Below are 22,588 nucleotides of genomic sequence, written 5' to 3'. Positions count from 1 at the left end.
GCCCGCCTTAGTGAGAAGGTAACTGATCTACAGGGACAGAGAAGTGCAGATTTGATGCACATGAACCAATATCAGTTACAGTGCGAAAAATTGACGAATGAAAAGAGTAAGAGAGAGGGAGAAGCCCAAGCAGTGATTTAAAAACTGCTATGAATGTGATTCACAGAGCAGCTCAGGAGAAGAGGAGTAGTACTGGTGATCACACAACGTGTCAGAAACTGATAGGGAGGCTGCAAGATCAGCTAGCTGCACAGAGGGGCATATTGTGTGCTTTTGCACCCGGAAGAGGTGAAGAAAGTGGTCTAGGGGATGTGGATTGGGATGATTTAGCAGACAAGGCGGATAGATACAGCAGCGGTGATAGCCGTCTGCCCCAATGGCCCCCCTTGTAACCACTAGAGCACAGATGGGGGAAGATGGTCAGGATATGACATATTCCACCCCACTTGGGGTACAGGAACTGAGGGTTATTGCGAAAGATATTGGAACGTGTGCGCCTGGGGATGATCCTAGGGAGTTGTTCCTAGCGGTCAGGCAACAGAGAGCAATACACGGCTTAGACGATGCTGAGGAAAGGAAATTAATCCTAATGTGCCTACACCCACATATACACTCCGCCCTACCGGAGGAACAAAAACTTGGTAGAGGCACAAATGAAGCCTTAAAGGACCAGGTATTATCTGTCATGGCCGATAACAGAGGGGATCCAGTGGAGGCGCTGATGAGATGCTATCAAAGGAAAGGTGAACACCCCACTGTATTTTCGGCCCGCATTTGGGCGGTGTTTCAGGGGGTCTATGGTACAGACTTAGACAGGGATAATTTACAGCGGGAGGTTAGGAACCGATGGCTGAGAACACTAGTGTCGCATGGCACTGAGGAGTCGAGGAAGGCACTAGATCAGTTTGACCCCGCTGATGACACACATACGGAACCCTGGATAATTAGGAAGATGGTTAGAGTATGGGAAAGGGAAATACCCAAACGATCCAAGGCATCCGGGGACAGAGCAATGCCTGTTAAAGATCAGATGATAATCTGGAGAAACGAAGGGAGGGGACCTACTCAGGGGGAACCCCCTCCAGCTTATCAGACAGTGGGAAGAGGTAGAGGCAAAGGAAACTTCTCAGGAACGGGGAGAACTCAAGGCGATGTGTCCAAATGCTATAACTGTGGCCAAGAGGGACACTTCGCAAGGGACTGCCCGAACCCAAGACGAGAGAGTGCAGGTCGGGGAAGGAATCAGAGCCTACCCGTGGAAGGGCCGAATAGACCAAGTCCTCAGTGTGATACGATAGAAATATCACCGAGTTCCGGGTTGTACCCCGAACTGCAATGACGGTGTCAGGCCTCTCCGTTATGGGTGTGTGACGCGCGGTTGGATGACACGGGGAGACCCCTAGTGAATGGTAGGGTCGGAGGCCGCCCTCTTACATTCCTTTGGGACACAGGGGGATCTCGAACCACCGTTAACACCACTCAGATCAATGACATAGACTGGAAAATTCAAAATAAAATTATTCTAAGTGGATTCTATTTTGGACAGTTACATGGGGAAGATGGGTATCGAGGGATATGGGCCAAGTGCAGGCAATTGGGACTAGCTTAGTGGTATAAACTGGGCGACATGGACATGTTGGGCCGAAGGGCCTGTTTCCATGTTGTAACTTCTATGATTCTATGATTCACAGGGCATTCACAAGTGGGATATGTGAGTGTACCGTTGGAAGTCGGTGTGGGAGACATAGTGATAGAGCATTCAGTGGTTCTTATTAAATTACCCAGAGAACAAGAACATATATTAGGGAGTGACTATATGGCCAAAGCGGGATTTTGCTTTGACCCCGTTAATTGTATGATTTAGCAAATGCCTTTGGGCATGGGCAGTATAAATCACACACTCGTCCCAGTGGGGGAATATCAGGATAGGATATGCACGATCGGGGAAATGTGGATAGAACCAGGAGAAATGAGTAACGATCGTGAAGTACAACAGATTATTGTACAAAACTCAATAGTATTTGCCCGACATAAACATGATTGTGGGAAAATGACCGGGAGTGTGTGTATACAAGGTCCAGACCCCAAACCACAGAAACTGTATGGTTTCCCAAAGCAAGCAGAAGCAGAGATAGAGAAGGTGATACAGAGTCTGCTGCAGCAAGGGGTATTAAGACCAATAGCTTCTACTAATAACGCACCTATTTGGCCAGTAAGGAAACCCGACGGTAGCTGGCGACTAACGATAGACTACAGAGAATTAAATAAAGTCACCCCGTTAACAGCCCCTACAGTAGCAACTAGCCCAGAGACAGTAGTTCGACAAAACGAGGATGCGCAGTGTTCTACGGTTTTGGACATAAGTAACGGTTTTTGGTCTATTCCACTGGAGAAAGAATGTCAATATAAATTCGCATTTACTTTCCAAGGACAGCAATATACATGGACCGCCCTGCCGCAGGGGTTTCACAATTCCCCGTCCATATTTCACCAACGACTGAGGGAAGGGTTAAAAGGATTCTCAAGGCCTGAATGTCTAGTGCAGTATGTAGACGACTTACTCCTACAAACTGAAACCAAGAAGGAACATTATCAACTGCTAAGTGAATTACTGCAGTTGTTACATGATTTGGGATTAAAGATTAACCCTAAAAAAGCGCAGATCATGAAACAAAAAGTTACTTACTTGGGAATGATTCTGACGCCGGGACTAAGGGACGTTGACAAGCGGAGGGTAGAGACGGTTGGCAGACTCCCTGTTCCGCGGGATGTAAAAGGGTTAAGGTCCTTCTTAGGGTTGGTGGGATATTGCAGGGACCATATTGATGGATTCGCCACAAAGGCGGCCCCGCTGATGGAATTATTAAAAAAGAACGTGGCTTGGGAGTGGAAAACAGAACACAGCCAGGCCATGACTGATTTAAAGCCAGCACTAGCTGCCACGCCTGCTCTAAAAACCCCAAATCCAACGGAACCGTTTTCATTGGAGGTGGCTACCACAGACACCACCCTCTCGGCAGTTCTATTACAGGAGACACACGGGAAATTACGACCAGTAGCGTACGCCTCACGTATGCTCTCACCAGTAGAGCAGGGGTATACGGTATGTGAAAGACACTTGCTAGCTGTCTTTTGGGCAGTGCAGCATTTTACTTATATAGTGGGACTAAATCCACTTACAATATTAACAGAACACACCCCAGTAAAGCTACTGTTAGATGGAAGGATTAAGGATGGTTCAGTTAGCCAAAATAGAATCGCTAGATGGACATTGTTGCTGCAAGAGAGAAATATAACCGTAAAGGGGGTAAAAACCACTACGATGTTAGCAGACAACTTAGTTTATCAGGGAGAGAAACATGAGTGTCAATTGATGACAGCAAATGACCCCAAGGGCCCATTTGTATCAAAACAAAAAGGAGGGGGTAAGACGGGGCCTGAAAGCAGAAAGACAAAGGAAACAGGAAAGGAAGAACCCTCTTTTAAAATTTTTGTGGATGGCTCTTCATCAGTACAGGATGGGGAAAGGAGAACTGGCTGTGGGATATACATGGAGGATGACCACGGACGGGAAAGATTTAGTGCGGCTCTGAAATTACCTAACACAGTGCGCAGGTAGCAGAACTAGCAGCCGTCGCATATGTGGTTGGTCACCCCGAATATGTTCCGCCCAGATCAGTTATATATTCTGATAGCATGTATGTCTGTAATAGCCTCACAGAACATTTGCCCCTATGGGAAGCAAGAGGCTTTGTCTCAGCGGATGGACGACCCCTTCCGTCAGCCCCTCTATTACGGTACATCTTTGAAGAAGCACAGGGGAAAGGATATGGGGTCACAAAAGTAAAAGCTCATTCAAAACTATCTCCCGAAGGGAACAGGAAAGCTGATGAACTAGCCAAACGAGGTGCTGTAAGTGGACAGGAATGGCAGCCACCGATTGGGGAAATCGGGGGCCTGGAAGAGAAGCAGGTCAAAGTAATGGATTTAACGGAGGAACAAAAGAAAGACGGAGAATTAAAAAAACTAATAGAAGGAGCAGAGTCAGACACATACAAAAGGCACAAGGGGGTCTATATTCAAGACGGAGTGGTTTTGTGTGAAGGAAAATTTGTGGTGCCAGAGGGAGGACGAAACCAAATAATCCACTGGTACCATGACTTATGGGGACATAAAGGGACGGAGAGCACCCTAGATAGGATAAAGGAGGTGTGTTGGTGGCCCGGAATGACAGGTGACGTGGAACACTATGTCAAGAATTGTTAGATCTGTGCACAACACAACCCCGATAGAAATGTTAAGAAAGGGGTCCTCCGACATACTAGACCAGTAGAAGGGCCTTGGACTAATTTACAGATAGACTATATAGGACCCCTTCCTCCCACTCCAGGAGGATACAAGTACATTCGAGTAATAGTGGATACCTTCACTAAATGGGTGGAAGCTTTTCCGACCAGAACAAACACAGCCAAAGTTACTGCGAAAATTCTATTAGAAAAGGTGTTTACCCGTTGGGGTTTATCCCGAAGCATAGAATCGGATCAGGGAACACATTTTACAGCCCAAGTAATGCAGGGGTTAGACAGAGATTTCACATACCCTATAGACCACAGTCTAGTGGAATTGTGGAAAGAATGAATCGGACATTGAAAAACATGATAGCCAAAATGGTGCAGCAGCGCAAGACAACCTGGCAGGTGGTTCTGCCCTTTGTGCTGATGATAGTCCGGAATACCGTGGCTTCATCAACAGGCTACACTCCTTATAAACTCATGACAGGAAGAGACATGAGGGGAATGGAGGGGCTGGTAGGTTTGGATTTGTCTGAACCCGAGGTCGACCACATTATATCAGAAAAATGGGTACAACAGCTAGTAGAAACAGTAAAAGAAGCAAATTATGTAGCCGCTCACCGACAGGGAAAGAAGAAACAGCAAAGCAAGGCTTATTTCGATGCAAAAGCCAGCCCGATAGAGTTGAGCCCTGGACAGAGAGTAATGATTAGAATACACCAGCCCACCTCATTCTTGAGTCCAAAGTTTGCCGGTCCCTATGAGATAGTAGACAAAGCTAGCCCATCTGTATACAAGATATTAACGGCACCAGATAAGAGTGGCTGGTACCACATTAATCAGCTAAAGTTGGTAGGAGAAAAACAAGATGATCACCATTGGCATGTGCTGCTCGATGCTAACGATGTTCTGAATTCTGAAGGTCAGGGAGATCAAGAACAGGACCAGCTACAGGTCCAAGAGGAGATGAATGAAAACAAATTTGATACTGTCCGTTCGCATGCAGAGGCAAATCCAGGAAAAAAACTAAAGGAACATAAAACAAAAAGGGGGAATAAGTGGGTTCGAAGAAACGGACGGTTAGAATCTGAAACAAATTGGGAACAGGATTTGGACGGTCTGGCTCAGTATATGGAGAGACTGGACTTATGATCGTACCTAAAAGAAACTGTACATAAGAGCAGAAATTACGCTTGTTTATTACAGGTCCAGCCTAGAATGAAGGGGATGATGCATTTTGTTGCTATCGGATTGATCGTCATCAGAACTGTGGTTGAACCTGCCTCGGAGCCGTCACGACGAATGAACGTGCCTGAAGCAGTGTCGACGGCGGAGGGAGATCCCGAGACCAGGGACAACTTTGCTCTGCAGAATAAGACAGTCCGAACCAAAGGGAAAAGGGAGGATTTAAATTTGTATTATACGGGAGTGAATGGGTTAGTGTGTGTAGGAAAGACTTTGGGTATACCGGAGGGAGCGGGAGTACGGTTTTCATGTAACACAGTTCTAGAGGTGACATTGTCGGTAATCCCAGAGGGAAATATTATTAATCAATTTGTGGGTCCATTTATGGAGCGACCATCGGGGAGCGACGGTCGAGGTAAAATTATGGTCCACTGGGACCACACCTATGTAAATACTGACTGGAGTAGTGACTCACAAAGGGAAATATTACGTTGGGGCGGTGATTCATTTTCCCCGGCACGGAGGCAATTTGACCTACCCTTTAAAAAGAGTTCATAACGTGGGCAAGTACCATGAGGGTACTTGGATATCTTTGAGCAATCCACCATCTCATGCTATTGTAATGGATGGTGCTGAGAAAGGGGTAGATTTGTCGAAGTGTCACCAAGGAGGGAATCACTGGGCCTGTCCAGAAGAGATAACGAGACAGAGACTTACTAATTGTGGGTTCAGTACTTATGAAAATTGTTCATTGTCCATTTTGCCGGTTAACAACCAGTCCTTTTTACAATACGCCCTTGTGGGACAAACGTATTACATAGCCACAGCGGCTATGAGCTATAACAAAGGATGGAAACAGTGCCCTCTGGAAGGACACAATGTGGCCATTAACAATGTGACCTCAGACCTGGTTGTCAGTGGACATGTTCTGCCTAAGCCAATAATGAGGATGGTAATAAACGAAAACCTCACAGTCCATCGTACCGATATAGACCAAGATCTGTGGAAATATGTTCCTACCGAACTACCACCCATTCCGCACCTGACTGCAGATTGGACGCAAATAGCGGAGGAAGCCAATGAGATAATTCATCAATGGACTAAACACACTAAAATAATTAAAACGCATGCTGATAAAGCAGGGGAACTGTTACGGGACCCCGGGTTCTGGAATAAGTTTTGGAATTGGGGATCTAATGTTCAAATACATCCATGGGTCAGGATTTTATCACATGCTGCTGTAATTGTGATTTTATGTGCATTAATACTTGTCATATTCAATGTATATCAGCTTAGAAGGTGGAAAAATGAAATTTTGCAACAATTGAGTGTTAGTGCTATAATGAAACAGAAGAAGTGATTATCAACATAAGGACAGTGTGTGAAGTATAGTTTATATGTTTCTGTTTGTATTTTTTCTATAACCATTTATATATTTTCTATAATCATATGATATCACGGATGTAACATGCCCATTGGGGGACAATGACAGCCTCAGGAATGGTACACAGAAAGGGAGAGTAATGATCCTAAGATAGGCATCTTTGGATCAAAAGGGGGGAGATGTTGGCCAGAGGCTGCAGAAACCTATTGAGGTTAAATTCGAATTGCTAACAAAGACACTGACCTTTTGAACTGAGGTGACCTGGAGTTCAGTCACTGGTCTGAACTGGCCAGAACCGGTTTGAATTCGTTCCGCTTCTTACAGGGACAAAGGAACTGTGATGAGACACCAGGCCTTATTTAGAAAAGGGGTCTGAGGTGATGCCACCTGGGCCCTTGGAACAGAGCCAATCAGGGGATGACATCGATCACTCCAGCAACTTTGAGCCAACCGGAGAAGACAGCATCATTCGAAAAGACAGGCTTGGAGTTAAAACTGAAGCATTGCAGGCTTGGTGCCGGAGTGTGTTTGTTTGTGAGGGAGACTCCGGAGACTAACCCTCGTGGAAGTGGGAACCCTACGTCAGGGACGTAGAGACTACGTCGGGAGTGAGAAAGAGAATTGCCTGGCCAGCAGTATCTCTCCTTTCCGGGGAATATAATATCCTTTCTATTCTGTGACCACTCGGGGGGGTGTTCGTCAGAAAAACCTAGTGGGTGTGCGTTTAAATCCTAATACTCAGGGAGTGTTAGTCAGCGAGTGGGTGTGTGTTTAAATCCTAATACTCAGGGAGAGTTAGTCAGCGAGTGGGTGTGTGTTTAAATCCTAATACTCAGGGAGTGTTAGTCAGCTAGTGGGTGTGCGTTTAAATCCTAATACTCAGGGAGTGTTAGTCAGCTAGTGGGTGTGCGTTTAAATCTTAATACTCAGGGAGAGTTAGTCAGCGAGTGGGTGTGTGTTTAAATCCTAATACTCAGGGAGAGTTAGTCAGCGAGTGGGTGTGTGTTTAAATCCTAATACTCAGGGAGAGTTAGTCAGCTAGTGGGTGTGCGTTTAAATCTTAATACTCAGGGAGAGTTAGTCAGCGAGTGGGTGTGTGTTTAAATCCTAATACTCAGGGAGAGTTAGTCAGCGAGTGGGTGTGTGTTTAAATCCTAATACTCAGGGAGAGTTAGTCAGCGAGTGGGTGTGTGTTTAAATCCTAATACTCAGGGAGTGTTAGTCAGCTAGTGGGTGTGCGTTTAAATCCTAATACTCAGGGAGAGTTAGTCAGCTAGTGGGTGTGCGTTTAAATCCTAGTTTGAGTATAAAGCTGTATAACCTGCTGTAAACTGCATGCCTATATCTAACTAGACGAATAAGCGGTATGTACATGATTTAATAACGTTAATAAAGCAAATTGAGAATTAAGAGAGAATTGACTCTTCCTCTGTATTAAGCCAAAACCGTTAACCGGTGACTTCCGAACAACAACACCTACCGTCCCTCTCTCCCAACACTGTGTACCATGACACCTACTGTCCCTCTCTCCCAGCACTGTGTACCATGACACCATCTGTCCCTCTCTCCCAACACTGTGTACCATGACACCTACCGTCCCTCTCTCCCAACACTGTGTACCATGACACCATCTGTCCCTCTCTCCCAACACTGTGTACCATGACACCTACTGTCCCTCTCTCCCAACACTGTGTACCATGACACCTACCGTCCCTCTCTCCCAACACTGTGTACCATGACACCATCTGTCCCTCTCTCCCAACACTGTGTACCATGACACCTACTGTCCCTCTCTCCCAGCACTGTGTACCATTACACCTACTGTCCCTCTCTCCCAGCACTGTGTACCATGACACCTACTGTCCCTCTCTCCCAACACTGTGTACATGACACCTACTGTCCCTCTCTCCCAGCACTGTGTACCATGACACCTACTGTCCCTCTCTCCCAACACTGTGTACATGACACCTACCGTCCCTCTCTCCCAGCACTGTGTACCATGACACCTACTGTCCCTCTCTCCCAACACTGTGTACATGACACCTACTGTCCCTCTCTCCCAGCACTGTGTACCATGACACCTACTGTCCCTCTCTCCCAACACTGTGTACATGACACCTACCGTCCCTCTCTCCCAACACTGTGTACCATGACACCTACCGTCCCTCTCTCCCAACACTGTGTACCATGACACCTACCGTCCCTCTCTCCCAACACTGTGTACCATGATACCTCCCGTCCCTCTCTCCCAACACTGTGTACCATGACACCTACCGTCCCTCTCTCCCAGCACTGTGTACCATGACACCTCCCGTCCCTCTCTCCCAGCACTGTGTACCATGACACTTCCCGTCCCTCTCTCCCAGCGCTGTGTACCATGACACCTACTGTCCCTCTCTCCCAGCACTGTGTACCATGACACCTCCCGTCCCTCTCTCCCAGCGCTGTGTACCATGACACCTACTGTCCCTCTCTCCCAGCACTGTGTACCATGACACCATCTGTCCCTCTCTCCCAACACTGTGTACCATGACACCTACTGTCCCTCTCTCCCAGCACTGTGTACCATTACACCTACTGTCCCTCTCTCCCAGCACTGTGTACCATGACACCTACTGTCCCTCTCTCCCAACACTGTGTACATGACACCTACTGTCCCTCTCTCCCAGCACTGTGTACCATGACACCTACTGTCCCTCTCTCCCAACACTGTGTACATGACACCTACCGTCCCTCTCTCCCAGCACTGTGTACCATGACACCATCTGTCCCTCTCTCCCAGCACTGTGTACCATGACACCTACTGTCCCTCTCTCCCAGCACTGTGTACCATGACACCATCTGTCCCTCTCTCCCAACACTGTGTACCATGACACCGACCGTCCCTCTCTCCCACCACTGTGTACCATGACACCTACCGTCCCTCTCTCCCAACACTGTGTACCATGACACCTACCGTCCCTCTCTCCCAACACTGTGTACCATGACACCTACCGTCCCTCTCTCCCAACACTGTGTACCATGATACCTCCCGTCCCTCTCTCCCAACACTGTGTACCATGACACCTACCGTCCCTCTCTCCCAGCACTGTGTACCATGACACCTCCCGTCCCTCTCTCCCAGCACTGTGTACCATGACACCTCCCGTCCCTCTCTCCCAGCGCTGTGTACCATGACACCTACTGTCCCTCTCTCCCAACACTGTGTACCCCGGCTCCTACCTGCCGTACTCCTCTGTCCAGTTGTACATATTCTTGGTGTGCTGGATCCAACTTTCAGGGTTGAACAGACTGGTGGAGTGGACCAGCTTCTCACACACCCCCCAGGGCCATAGAGAGTAACTCTGCTTCCAGCTCGGGTCTGCTTCATGCAGCCCTATACACACAAAGATCTCCCTGCTGTAAAACATACAGGTGTATAATTCAGTGAATCGCGGTGACCAGACAAACCAGCCCTTCCGAAGTTTCATCACATCTTCACTTCAACAAAATCAATCAATTCTAAACATTTAAATCTGGAGCAGAGGGCAGTTATATGGATCACTGCTCCTGTATGTTCCCCTGATCGAGGGTCTCACTGCTCCTGTATGTTCCCCTGATCGCGGGTCTCACTGCTCCTGTAAGTTCCCCTGATCGGGGGTCTCACTGCTCCTGTAAGTTCCCCTGATCGAGGGTCTCACTGCTCCTGTATGTTCCCCTGATCGCGGGTCTCACTGCTCCTGTATGTTCCCCTGATCGCGGGTCTCACTGCTCCTGTATGTTCCCCTGATCGAGGGTCTCACTGCTCATGTATGTTCCCCTGATCGAGGGTCTCACTGCTCCTGTATGTTCCCCTGATCAGGGGTCTCACTGCTCCTGTATGTTCCTCTAATCGGGGGTCTCACTGCTCCTGTATGTTCCGCTGATCGAGGGTCTCACTGCTCATGTATGTTCCCCTGATCGAGGGTCTCACTGCTCCTGTATGTTCCCCTGATCGAGGGTCTCACTGCTCATGTATGTTCCCCTGATCGAGGGTCTCACTGCTCCTGTATGTTCCCCTGATCAGGGGTCTCACTGCTCCTGTATGTTCCTCTAATCGGGGGTCTCACTGCTCATGTATGTTCCCCTGATCGAGGGTCTCACTGCTCATGTATGTTCCCCTGATCGAGGGTCTCACTGCTCCTGTATGTTCCCCTGATCAGGGGTCTCACTGCTCCTGTATGTTCCTCTAATCGGGGGTCTCACTGCTCCTGTATGTTCCGCTGATCGCGGGTCTCACTGCTCCTGTATGTTCCCCTGATCAGGGGTCTCACTGCTCCTGTAAGTTCCCCTGATCGAGGGTCTCACTGCTCCTGTATGTTCCCCTGATCGCGGGTCTCACTGCTCCTGTATGTTCCCCTGATCGCGGGTCTCACTGCTCATGTATGTTCCTCTGATCAGGGGTCTCACTGCTCCTGAGTACAGCAGCAAACTCATCCCATGGAGTTTCAAAGGAAGAAAATGGGGATCCGAAAAGCTCGGAAAGTGCCGAGAGCTGGAACACACTGAGCTCCCATCAGTCTTGTTGATATTGGTTCTTCTCAGAGGAATGTCAGTGTTAATTTCTTTAAGCAACTTTAAGCACTGAGTGCCCCATCAAACACTCCCAGGGCAGGTACAGCATGGGTTAGATACAGAGTTAGGCTCCCTCTACACTGTCCAATCAAACACCCCTCAGATAATGAAGCAGTCCGAGCCCGCATGCAGCAAGACCTGGACAACATCCAGGCTTGGGCTGATAAGTGGCAAGTAACATTCGCGCCAGACAAGTGCCAGGCAATGACCATCTCCAACAAGAGAGAATCTAACCACCTCCCCCTGACATTCAACGGCATTACCATCGCCGAATCCCCCTCCATCAACATCCTGGGGGTCACCATTGACCAGAAACTTAACTGGACCAGCCACATAAATACTGTGGCTACGAGAGCAGGTCAGAGGCTGGGTATTCTGCGGCGAGAGACTCACCTCCTGACTCCCCAAAGCCTTTCCACCATCTACAAGGAACAAGTCAGGAGTGTGATGGAAAACTCTCCACTTGCCTGGATGAGTGCAGCTCCAACAACACTCAAGAAGCTCGACACCATCCAAGATAAAGCAGCCCGTTTGATTGGCACCCCATCCACTACCCTAAACATTCGCTCCCTTCACCACCGGTGCACAGTGGCTGCAGTGTGTACCATCCACAGGATGCACTGCAGCAACTCGCCAAGTCTTCTTCGACAGCACCTCCCAAACCCGCGACCTCTACCACCTAGAAGGACAAGGGCAGCAGGCACATGGGAACAACACCATCTGCACGTTCTCCTCCAAGTCACACACCATCCCGACTTGGAAATATATCGCCGTTCCTTCATCGTCGCTGGGTCAAAATCCTGGAACTCCCTTCCTAACAGCACTGTGGGAGAACCGTCACCACACGGACTGCAGCGGTTCAAGAAGGCGGCTCACCACCACCTTCTCAAGGGCAATTAGGGATGGGCAATAAATGCTGGCCTCGCCAGCGACGCCCACATCCCATGAATGAATAATAAACAAAAACTCCTAGGGCAGGTACAGAGTAAAGCTCCCTCTACACTGTCCCATCAAACACTCCCAGGGCAGAGGGTTAGTCAGTGGGTAAGGTTCAGTCTGAATGGTGCTGCTGCCCCGTGTAATCATCGTGCATTTGTGGATGTCCTTGCAGGAGCAGCATTGCCAATTTACTGCTCGTGAGTTGTGAACTGATGTGATTTTTGTGCTGTTATCTCACCCCATTTATACTTGGGTTGAGACTGACCCCAGCAAACAGCAGACATTCCCTTCTCAGTCTGGGCTGCATTTGAACTCAGGAGTGAAAGGCAAATGCACTGACTCCAAGTCTCCCATTACCCAGTGTCTGAGTCTGATACCAGAACGGGGCTGAGTTGGACATGCACTCAGGACGCTTCTCGCACCTCTGGGACCTGTGTATTAACCAAATTTACCCGAGCTCATCGGGTTCACTCTGCGCTCACCCGATCGCCAGAGAAACAAGATTCAAACTGTCCCACTGAAGCACTGCTCCCCCGAGAGACACGGTCCTGGCAGGGACGGAGCTGCTTCTGCACGGAATTGCTGGGATGTTTGAGCTGGTCGAGCTCACTGTTCTCATTCAGTAACTGGGATTATTGTACAAATCACTCACTGTTCTCATTCAGTAACTGGGATTATTGTACAAATCACTCACTGTTCCCATTCAGTAACTGGGATTATTGTACAAATCACTCACTGTTCCCATTGAGTAACTGGGATTATTGTACAAATCACTCACTGTTCCCATTCAGTAACTGGGATTATTGTACAAATCACTCACTGTTCCCATTCAGTAACTGGGATTATTGTACAAATCACTCACTGTTCCCATTCAGTAACTGGGATTATTGTACAAATCACTCACTGTTCCCATTCAGTAACTGGGATTATTGTACAAATCACTCACTGTTCCCATTCAGTAACTGGGATTATTGTACAAATCACTCACTGTTCTCATTCAGTAACTGGGGTTGTGTTGGAGCAACTCACTTGCTGTTCTCATTCAGTAACCGATGCAGGTTGAATGTCCCAGTCCCTGCAGAATCCGCTCCCTCGACAGGTTTCCAGTGAGTTCCTGGGAAGTAGACACTGGGTAGGTGTTTGGCCAGTTTCGGTAAGTACCAATCATATGTCATCATCTGCAGAGCAAGGGACACCATATTATGTCCTTTAATGAGGTTTCTCCAGTCATGAGGCAGCTTTAATTACGTAAAAACAGAAAAGGCCAAGTGTCTCCTCAGGTCTGCTTGTTCCAATGAAGACAAATACTGTTTGGTCTGCTCATTCAGCTCCCCAGCTCCAAGAGACAACAACTACAGGCTTGGACCCACTTCATACCCCCACCCATCAAAAGCAAATCTCCCTGGGGGGCTGAGTGGGGGGAGAGACCCCGACTCTATCCAAACCTATCCCCTACCAATCCCAGGACTGAGTGAGGGGGAGAGACCCCGACACTCTCCATCCCCTGCCCAGGACTGAGTGAGGGGGAGAGACCCCAACTCGCTCCATCCCCCGCCCAGGACTGAGTGAGGGGGAGAGACCCCAACTCGCTCCATCCCCCGCCCAGGACTGAGTGAGGGGGAGAGACCCCCAACTCTCTCCAAACCGACCCCACACCAATCCCAGGACTGAGTGAGGGGGAGAGACCCCAACTCGCTCCATCCCCCGCCCAGGACTGAGTGAGGGGGAGAGACCCCAACACTCTCCATCCCCCGCTCAGGACTGAGTGAGGGGGAAGAGACCCCCAACTCTCTCCAAACCGACCCCACACCAATCCCAGGACTGAGTGAGGGGGAGAGACCCCCGACTCACTCCATCCCCCGCCCAGGACTGAGTGAGGGGGAGAGACCCCGGCTCGCTCCATCCCCCGCCCAGGACTGAGTGAGGGGGAGAGACCCCCGACTCTCTCCATCCCCCGCCCAGGACTGAGTGAGGGGGAGAGACCCCAACTCGCTCCATCCCCCGCCCAGGACTGAGTGAGGGGGAGAGACCCCAACACTCTCCATCCCCCGCTCAGGACTGAGTGAGGGGGAGAGACCCCCAACTCTCTCCAAACCGACCCCACACCAATCCCAGGACTGAGTGAGGGGGAGAGACCCCAACTCGCTCCATCCCCCGCCCAGGACTGAGTGAGGGGGAGAGACCCCAACACTCTCCATCCCCCGCTCAGGACTGAGTGAGGGGGAGAGACCCCCAACTCTCTCCAAACCGACCCCACACCAATCCCAGGACTGAGTGAGGGGGAGAGACCCCCGACTCACTCCATCCCCCGCCCAGGACTGAGTGAGGGGGAGAGACCCTGGCTCGCTCCATCCCCCGCCCAGGACTGAGTGAGGGGGAGAGACCCCCGACTCTCTCCATCCCCCGCCCAGGACTGAGTGAGGGGGAGAGACCCCGACTCTCCCCATCCCCCGCTCAGGACTGAGTGAGGGGGAGAGACCCCGACTCTCTCCATCCCCCGCCCAGGACTGAGTGAGGGGGAGAGACCCCGACTCTCTCCATCCCCCGCCCAGGACTGAGTGAGGGGGAGAGACCCCGACTCTCCCCATCCCTCGCTCAGGACTGAGTGAGGGGGAGAGACCCTTTCTCTCTCTATACCTCTCCCCCCAGGACTGAGTGAGGGGGAGAGACCCCGACTCGCTCCATCCCCCACTCAGGACTGAGTGAGTGGAGAGACCCCCGACTCTCTTCAAACCTACCCCCCCCCCCCACCAATCCCAGGACTGAGTGAGGGGGAGAGACCCCGACTCTCTCCATCCCCTGCCCAGGACTGAGTGAGGGGGAGAGACCCCGACTCGCTCCATCCCCGGCCCAGGACTGAGTGAGGGGGAGAGACCCCGACTCTCTCCATCCCCCGCCCAGGACTGAGTGAGGGGAGAGACCCCGACTCGCTCCATCCCCGGCCCAGGACTGAGTGAGGGGGAGAGACCCCGACTCGCTCCATCCCCGGCCCAGGACTGAGTGAGGGGGAGAGACCCCAACTCACTCCACACCCCCCAACCTTATCTGATCTGTGACTATCCACCATTTTGATGAAAAGTTCTTTATTTCCCCGACTTCCAGTTGTTGAATCGATGAGTTTGAATAATTTAAACTAATTTGTTGTTGGGGTAGAGTTAAAGACAATTAATTCACAAATTCACAAAAGGAAGTTCCTTCCTCTGAGCCCAGAGGAATCGGGGCAGTGAACAGTCGCAATACTGCGGGGGTGGGACTGCTCACGGAATCACTCGAGGCACCTTGTCTCGCTCACAGATCATTCAGATGGGAACAAAATAGCATCTGAAAATTATCTAATTAATATTTAAATTTGTAATAGTCAAAAGGAAATTCCGAGGAAATTTTAAAATGTGATTATAAATTATTTTGAAGCTTCTGAATTTGTTTCCCGGTTGCTCTAGGGGGGGATTGATGCAGATTCCACTGCCTGTCCCCAGTGAGTCCCATCCCCCCCGCCAGTGAACCTCTCCCATCCCCCCCGCCAGTGAACCTCTCCCATCCCCCCCGCCAGTGAACCTCTCCCATCCCCCCCGCCAGTGAACCTCTCCCATCCCCCCCGCCAGTGAACCTCTCCCATCCCCCCCGCCAGTGAACCTCTCCCATCCCCCCCGCCAGTGAACCTCTCCCATCCCCCCCGCCAGTGAACCTCTCCCATCCCCCCCGCCAGTGAACCTCTCCCATCCCCCCCGCCAGTGAACCTCTCCCATCCCCCCCGCCAGTGAACCTCTCCCATCCCCCCCGCCAGTGAACCTCTCCCACCCCCCCGCCAGTGAACCTCTCCCACCCCCCCGCCAGTGAACCTCTCCCACCCCCCCGCCAGTGAACCTCTCCCACCCCCCCGCCAGTGAACCTCTCCCACCCCCCCGCCAGTGAACCTCTCCCACCCCCCCGCCAGTGAACCTCTCCCACCCCCCCGCCAGTGAACCTCTCCCACCCCCCCGCCAGTGAACCTCTCCCACCCCCCCGCCAGTGAACCTCTCCCACCCCCCCGCCAGTGAACCTCTCCCACCCCCCCGCCAGTGAACCTCTCCCATCCCCCCGCCAGTGAACCTCTCCCATCCCCCCGCCAGTGAACCTCTCCCATCCCCCCGCCAGTGAACCTCTCCCATCCCCCCGCCAGTGAACCTCCCCATCCCCCCGCCAGTGAACCTCTCCCATCCCCCCGCCAGTGAACCTCTCCCATCCCCCCGCCAGTGAACCTCTCCCATCCCCCCGCCAGTGAACCTCTCCCATCCCCCCGCCAGTGAACCTCTCCCATCCCCCCGCCAGTGAACCTCTCCCACCCCCCCGCCAGTGAACCTCTCCCACCCCCCCGCCAGTGAACCTCTCCCACCCCCCCGCCAGTGAACCTCTCCCACCCCCCCGCCAGTGAACCTCTCCCACCCCCCCGCCAGTGAACCTCTCCCACCCCCCCGCCAGTGAACCTCTCCCACCCCCCCGCCAGTGAACCTCTCCCACCCCCCCGCCAGTGAACCTCTCCCACCCCCCCGCCAGTGAACCTCTCCCACCCCCCCGCCAGTGAACCTCTCCCATCCCCCCGCCAGTGAACCTCTCCCATCCCCCCGCCAGTGAACCTCTCCCATCCCCCCGCCAGTGAACCTCTCCCATCCCCCCGCCAGTGAACCTCTCCCATCCCCCCGCCAGTGAACCTCTCCCATCCCCCCGCCAGTGAACCTCTCCCATCCCCCCGCCAGTGAACCTCTCCCATCCCCCCGCCAGTGAACCTCTCCCATCCCCCCGCCAGTGAACCTCTCCCATCCCCCCGCCAGTGAACCTCTCCCATCCCCCCGCCAGTGAACCTCTCCCATCCCCCCGCCAGTGAACCTCTCCCATCCCCCCGCCAGTGAACCTCTCCCATCCCCCCGCCAGTGAACCTCTCCCATCCCCCCGCCAGTGAACCTCTCCCATCCCCACGCCAGTGAACCTCTCCCATCCCCCCGCCAGTGAACCTCTCCCATCCCCCCGCCAGTGAACCTCTCCCATCCCCACGCCAGTGAACCTCTCCCATCCCCACGCCAGTGAACCTCTCCCATCCCCACGCCAGTGAACCTCTCCCATCCCCACGCCAGTGAACCTCTCCCATCCCCACGCCAGTGAACCTCTCCCATCCCCACGCCAGTGAACCTCTCCCATCCCCACGCCAGTGAACCTCTCCCATCCCCACGCCAGTGAACCTCTCCCATCCCCACGCCAGTGAACCTCTCCCATCCCCACGCCAGTGAACCTCTCCCATCCCCACGCCAGTGAACCTCTCCCATCCCCACGCCAGTGAACCTCTCCCATCCCCCCGCCAGTGAACCTCTCCCATCCCCACGCCAGTGAATCTCTCCCATCCCCACGCCAGTGAATCTCTCCCATCCCCACGCCAGTGAATCTCTCCCATCCCCACGCCTGTCCCCAGTGAGTGTGGCCAATTCCCCTGCCTGTCCCCAGTGAGTGTGTCCAATCCCTCTGCCTGTCCCCAGAGTGCGTGTCCAATCCCTCTGCCTGTCCCCAGAGTGCGTGTCCGGTCCCTCTGCCTGTCCCCAGAGTGCGTGTCCGGTCCCTCTGCCTGTCCCCAGAGTGCGTGTCCGGTCCCTCTGCCTGTCCCCAGAGTGCGTGTCCGGTCCCTCTGCCTGTCCCCAGAGTGCGTGTCCGGTCCCTCTGCCTGTCCCCAGAGTGCGTGTCCGGTCCCTCTGCCTGTCCCCAGAGTGCGTGTCCGGTCCCTCTGCCTGTCCCCAGAGTGCGTGTCCGGTCCCTCTGCCTGTCCCCAGAGTGCGTGTCCGGTCCCTCTGCCTGTCCCCAGAGTGCGTGTCCGGTCCCTCTGCCTGTCCCCAGAGTGCGTGTCCGGTCCCTCTGCCTGTCCCCAGAGTGCGTGTCCGGTCCCTCTGCCTGTCCCCAGAGTGCGTGTCCGGTCCCTCTGCCTGTCCCCAGAGTGCGTGTCCGGTCCCTCTGCCTGTCCCCAGAGTGCGTGTCCGGTCCCTCTGCCTGTCCCCAGAGTGCGTGTCCGGTCCCTCTGCCTGTCCCCAGAGTGCGTGTCCGGTCCCTCTGCCTGTCCCCAGAGTGCGTGTCCGGTCCCTCTGCCTGTCCCCAGAGTGTGTGTCCGGTCCCTCTGCCTGTCCCCAGAGTGTGTGTCCCGTCCCTCTGCCTGTCCCCAGAGTGTGTGTCCCGTCCCTCCGCCTGTCCCCAGAGTGTGTGTCCGGTCCCTCTGCCTGTCCCCAGAGTGTGTGTCCCGTCCCTCTGCCTGTCCCCAGAGTGTGTGTCCGGTCCTGTCTCACAGCTGGTTCTGGCTCAGTTACCTCCTGATCCACCAGGCTGACGTCAGGTCTTTGTCCCTCACAGTAATGGAGATATCGCAGGGAGTTTCCTGGTAGATCCCCTCTGACCAGGATCGTGGCGTTAGGAGGCATGCTGCCCAAGATGTTTCTGGCAAATTTATCCACAACGACATTATTGCTTTGATCACAGAACCTGAACAAAATGAAAATATCATTGAAAAAAACTCCATTAATATTTTAAGATCAGTGCACCCAGTGTACTCTTCCTGCACATCACACTTCAAGAGTCACACTCAACTTTCAAAGTCCAACTTTAAAGGAAAGTATAAAGCAACAATGAACTCACCAAAAACACGAGACACCAGAGCCAGGATGTCTGCAGTCTCTTAACTGACGTTTGTATTAACTCGGCTAGTGTTTACTTACCAGCAATTTAACTTAAAGGGAACATACATTTACACTTTAGTAACAAAATGATATATTGTGTTTTAGAATTCATAAAGTTCCTCTCCTCGTAAAAAACAGCCTGACAGCAAAGGGCTCCACTGACGGAGCCAGACACAACCTTGCTTCATTTGGATCTTCCATTAGTGAAAGTCACTGAGAGGTGTACCAGTCATCAAGAGGCACCCACAGGTGTAAAGGTGAGCGAGCGGCACCCACAGGTGTAAAGGTGAGCGAGCGGCACCCACAGGTGTAAAGGTGAGCGAGCGGCACCGTTACATATTTCAGGTTCAACAGACCTTGCATCCCCTGTGATCTGGAGAGTACTTTTACTGTCTGATAGTCAAACGATAACATGACCCAAGAGCCTTAACAACAGACTCCTCAATATGTGTTCAGCGCCACGCGGGTCCCTCACACGCGGGTCCCTCACACGCCGCGCCGCGCGGGTCCCTCACACGCGGGTCCCTCACACGCCGCGCCGCGCGGGTCCCTCACACGCGGGTCCCTCACACGCCGCGCCGCGCGGGTCCCTCACACGCGGGTCCCTCACACGCGGGTCCCTCACACGCGGGTCCCTCACACGCGGGTCCCTCACACGCGGGTCCCTCACACGCGGGTCCCTCACACGCGGGTCCCTCACACGCGGGTCCTCCTGGTACAAGGGGGGAGTGAGAGGAACCGATCATGTTGTTGGGGTCTTCAGTTCCTACATTCAGGATTATGCACTCTGGTGTCAATTGTTATAAACCCACTTTCTAATAAGTTACCCAAAGTCCCTGTGCTTATTTCACTGTGATGATGGGCTGTTTGTTCACACAGCAACACAACAATGGTGCCAGGGATGCAGGACTTCCCTTATGTGGAGAGACTGGAGAAGCTGGGATTGTTCTCCTTGGAACAGAGAAGGTTAAGGGGAGATTTGATAGAGGTGTTCAAAATCATGAACGGCTTTGACAGAGTAAATAAGGTGAAACTGTTTCCAGTGGCAGAAGGGTCAGTAACCAGAGGACACAGATTGGCAAATTGATCGACAAAAGAGCCAGAGGCGACATGAGGGAACATTTTTTTACACAGTGAGTTGTTATGATCTGGAATGCACTGCCTGAAAGGGCGGTGGAAGCAGATTCAATAATAACTCTCAAAAGGGGATTGGATAAATACTTGAAGGGAAAAAATGAGCAGGGAGTGGGACTAATTGAATAGCTCTTCAAAGAGCTGGCACAGGCGCGATGGGCTGAATGGCCTCCTTCTGTGCTGTATCGTTCTATGATTCTAAAAACAGGCCAGGCTCTGGCAGAACGAGATCTAGCAGAGGCCTTTAAACGGGTGCATTTTTAATATGTGAGAATAGATAAGCTATCACTGTGAACCATCGTCATCGCTGTGTGGCCACAGATTGGAGTGTCAGTCACTCAACTTTGCTCTCATTCTCCCCAAGGTTCAAATACTGCCCCACCCTTACTATCCCTCCTCCCTGCACCCTCGCCGTGTTGGAATCAAGACTTATCGTACTGTCTCCCACTCTAACTCATTCTTTCCCAGGGTTAAATCTGTGGAGCTCCTCGTCTCTCAGTTTCTCTTTCCTCCTACAATCTATAGGCTTTTAAAACCTATTTGCCCTGATTTGCCCGATCTTCTCTTTCACTCCTCCCAACCATTGTCTCAGTGTTGCACTGTGCACTTTATCCCTTCATTCTGGTTCTTCAATAAAAATGAGTTATTAAAGAAATAAGAGAACAAACTTGAAATTATATAGTGCCTTTCAGGTCTTCAGGTTGTCCCAAAGCGCTTCACAGCAAATTCATTAGTGCAGTCACTGTTGTAATGTAGGAAACATGGCAGCCAATTTGCACACAGCAAACTCCCACAAACAGCAATAAGATAACGACAAGATAATCTGTTCTGCGACGTTGGTTGAAGGATAAACATTGGCCAGGGCAGCAGCAGAACTTCTTCGAAATAGTGCCATGGGAATTTTTTACATCCACCTGAGAGAGCAGGCAGGGCCTCAGTTTAATGTCTCATCTGAAAGACAGCATCTCTGACAGTGCAGCACTCCCTCAGCACTGCACTGGGAGCGTCAGCATAGATTATACGCTCGTCTCTGCAGTGGGATTTGAACCCACGACCTTCTGACTCAGAGGTGAGAACGTGAGCCATGCTAACTCTATTACCAGCTATTAGCAGATGACCTGAAAGCCATTCCTTACCTGTAGTTCAGGTGGATTTGGAAGGCGATGAGGAAGATGGCAGTGAGCCATTCTGCCCAGTGCCACAGCACGTTATTGCCCAATATTCTCCGCAGCATGGAGGAGACTGAAGCTAGGCCGCAGCCTGCCAGAACACAAACCACCAAATTACTCTGTAGCCAGAACCTTTCAACCTGCAGAAATAAAATTAATATAAATGAAAGTAAATTATATCCCAACCTTTGTTACCAATTGGCACTGGTGGCACAATACTGAAATCAGATTCAATTTGGTACGTTCACAGCGAGAGAGGTTAGTTATCACGATCCGGGGAAGCTGGGCTGTGGGATGGTGGTATTGAGCCTCCCCTGGGGAAGGGGAGGAATGTTGACAAGATCCAGAAAATTCTGTGGAGTGGGAGGGTTGGAAGGCTACTTGTCGTGACCTGCAACACTTCCTGTTAAACCACCGCCCATCTCCAACCTCCCTTTCTTCTCCAAAGTCCTTGATTGTTTTATCGCCTCCCAAATCCGTGCCCATCTTTCCCCCAACTCCATGTTTGAATCCCTCCAATTAGGTTTCCGTCCCTGCCATAGCAATAAAAGGGTCCTTATCAAAGTCACAAATTACATCCTCTGTAACTGGGACCGTGGTAAACTATCCCAGCTCATAAACGCAGATAAGTACGAAGTGATACACTTTGGTGGGAAGAATGAGGAGAGGCGATGTAAACTGAATGGTACAATTCTAAAGGGGGTACAGGAACAGGGAGACCTGGGGGTATAGGTGCACAAATCGCTGAAGGTGGCAGGACAGGTTGAGAAAGCAGTTAAACAAGATCCTGAGCTTTATAAATAGAGGCATAGAGTACAAAAGCAAGGAAGTCATGTTAGAATCATAGAAAGGTTACAGCACAGAAGGCGGCCATTTGGCCCGTCGAGAACGTGCCAGCTCTCTGCAAGAGCAATCCAGCTAGTCCCACTACCCCGCTCTTTCCCCATAGCCCTGCACATTTTTTCCATTCAAGAACTTATCGAATTCCCTTTTGAAAGCTACAATTGAATCTGCCTCCACCACCCCCTCAGGCAGTGCATTCCAGATCACAACAACTCGCTTTGTAAAAAAGTTTTTCCTCATGTCACCTTTATAAAACACTGGTTCGGCCACATCTGGAGTATTGTGTCCAATTCTGGGCACCAAAATTTAGGGATGAAGGAGTTCAGATATGTGGATAGACTGGAGAAGCTGGGATTGTTCTCCTTA

The 22,588-nt window shown here is 51.6% G+C and overlaps 1 protein-coding gene across 1 annotated transcript in view; it reads right to left on the bottom strand.

Annotated features, from left to right (window-relative positions):
- The window catches only part of tmem260 (transmembrane protein 260), a 75,695-nt gene that overhangs the window by 22,807 nt on the left and 30,300 nt on the right, over nt 1–22,588 (bottom strand). Inside the window, exons 6-9 of the mRNA XM_068004441.1 lie at nt 21,347–21,519; nt 18,711–18,882; nt 13,423–13,571; nt 10,084–10,260 (exon numbers count right to left, since the gene is read on the bottom strand). Coding sequence (XP_067860542.1) covers nt 10,084–10,260; nt 13,423–13,571; nt 18,711–18,882; nt 21,347–21,519 — 671 coding nt within the window. The remainder of the gene's footprint in view (nt 1–10,083; nt 10,261–13,422; nt 13,572–18,710; nt 18,883–21,346; nt 21,520–22,588) is intronic.

The sequence above is a fragment of the Heptranchias perlo genome, chromosome 23 (genome assembly GCF_035084215.1).
Source record: "Heptranchias perlo isolate sHepPer1 chromosome 23, sHepPer1.hap1, whole genome shotgun sequence".
Lineage (NCBI taxonomy): Eukaryota > Metazoa > Chordata > Chondrichthyes > Hexanchiformes > Hexanchidae > Heptranchias > Heptranchias perlo.
This window is presented reverse-complemented; position numbering and strand designations above follow the sequence as displayed.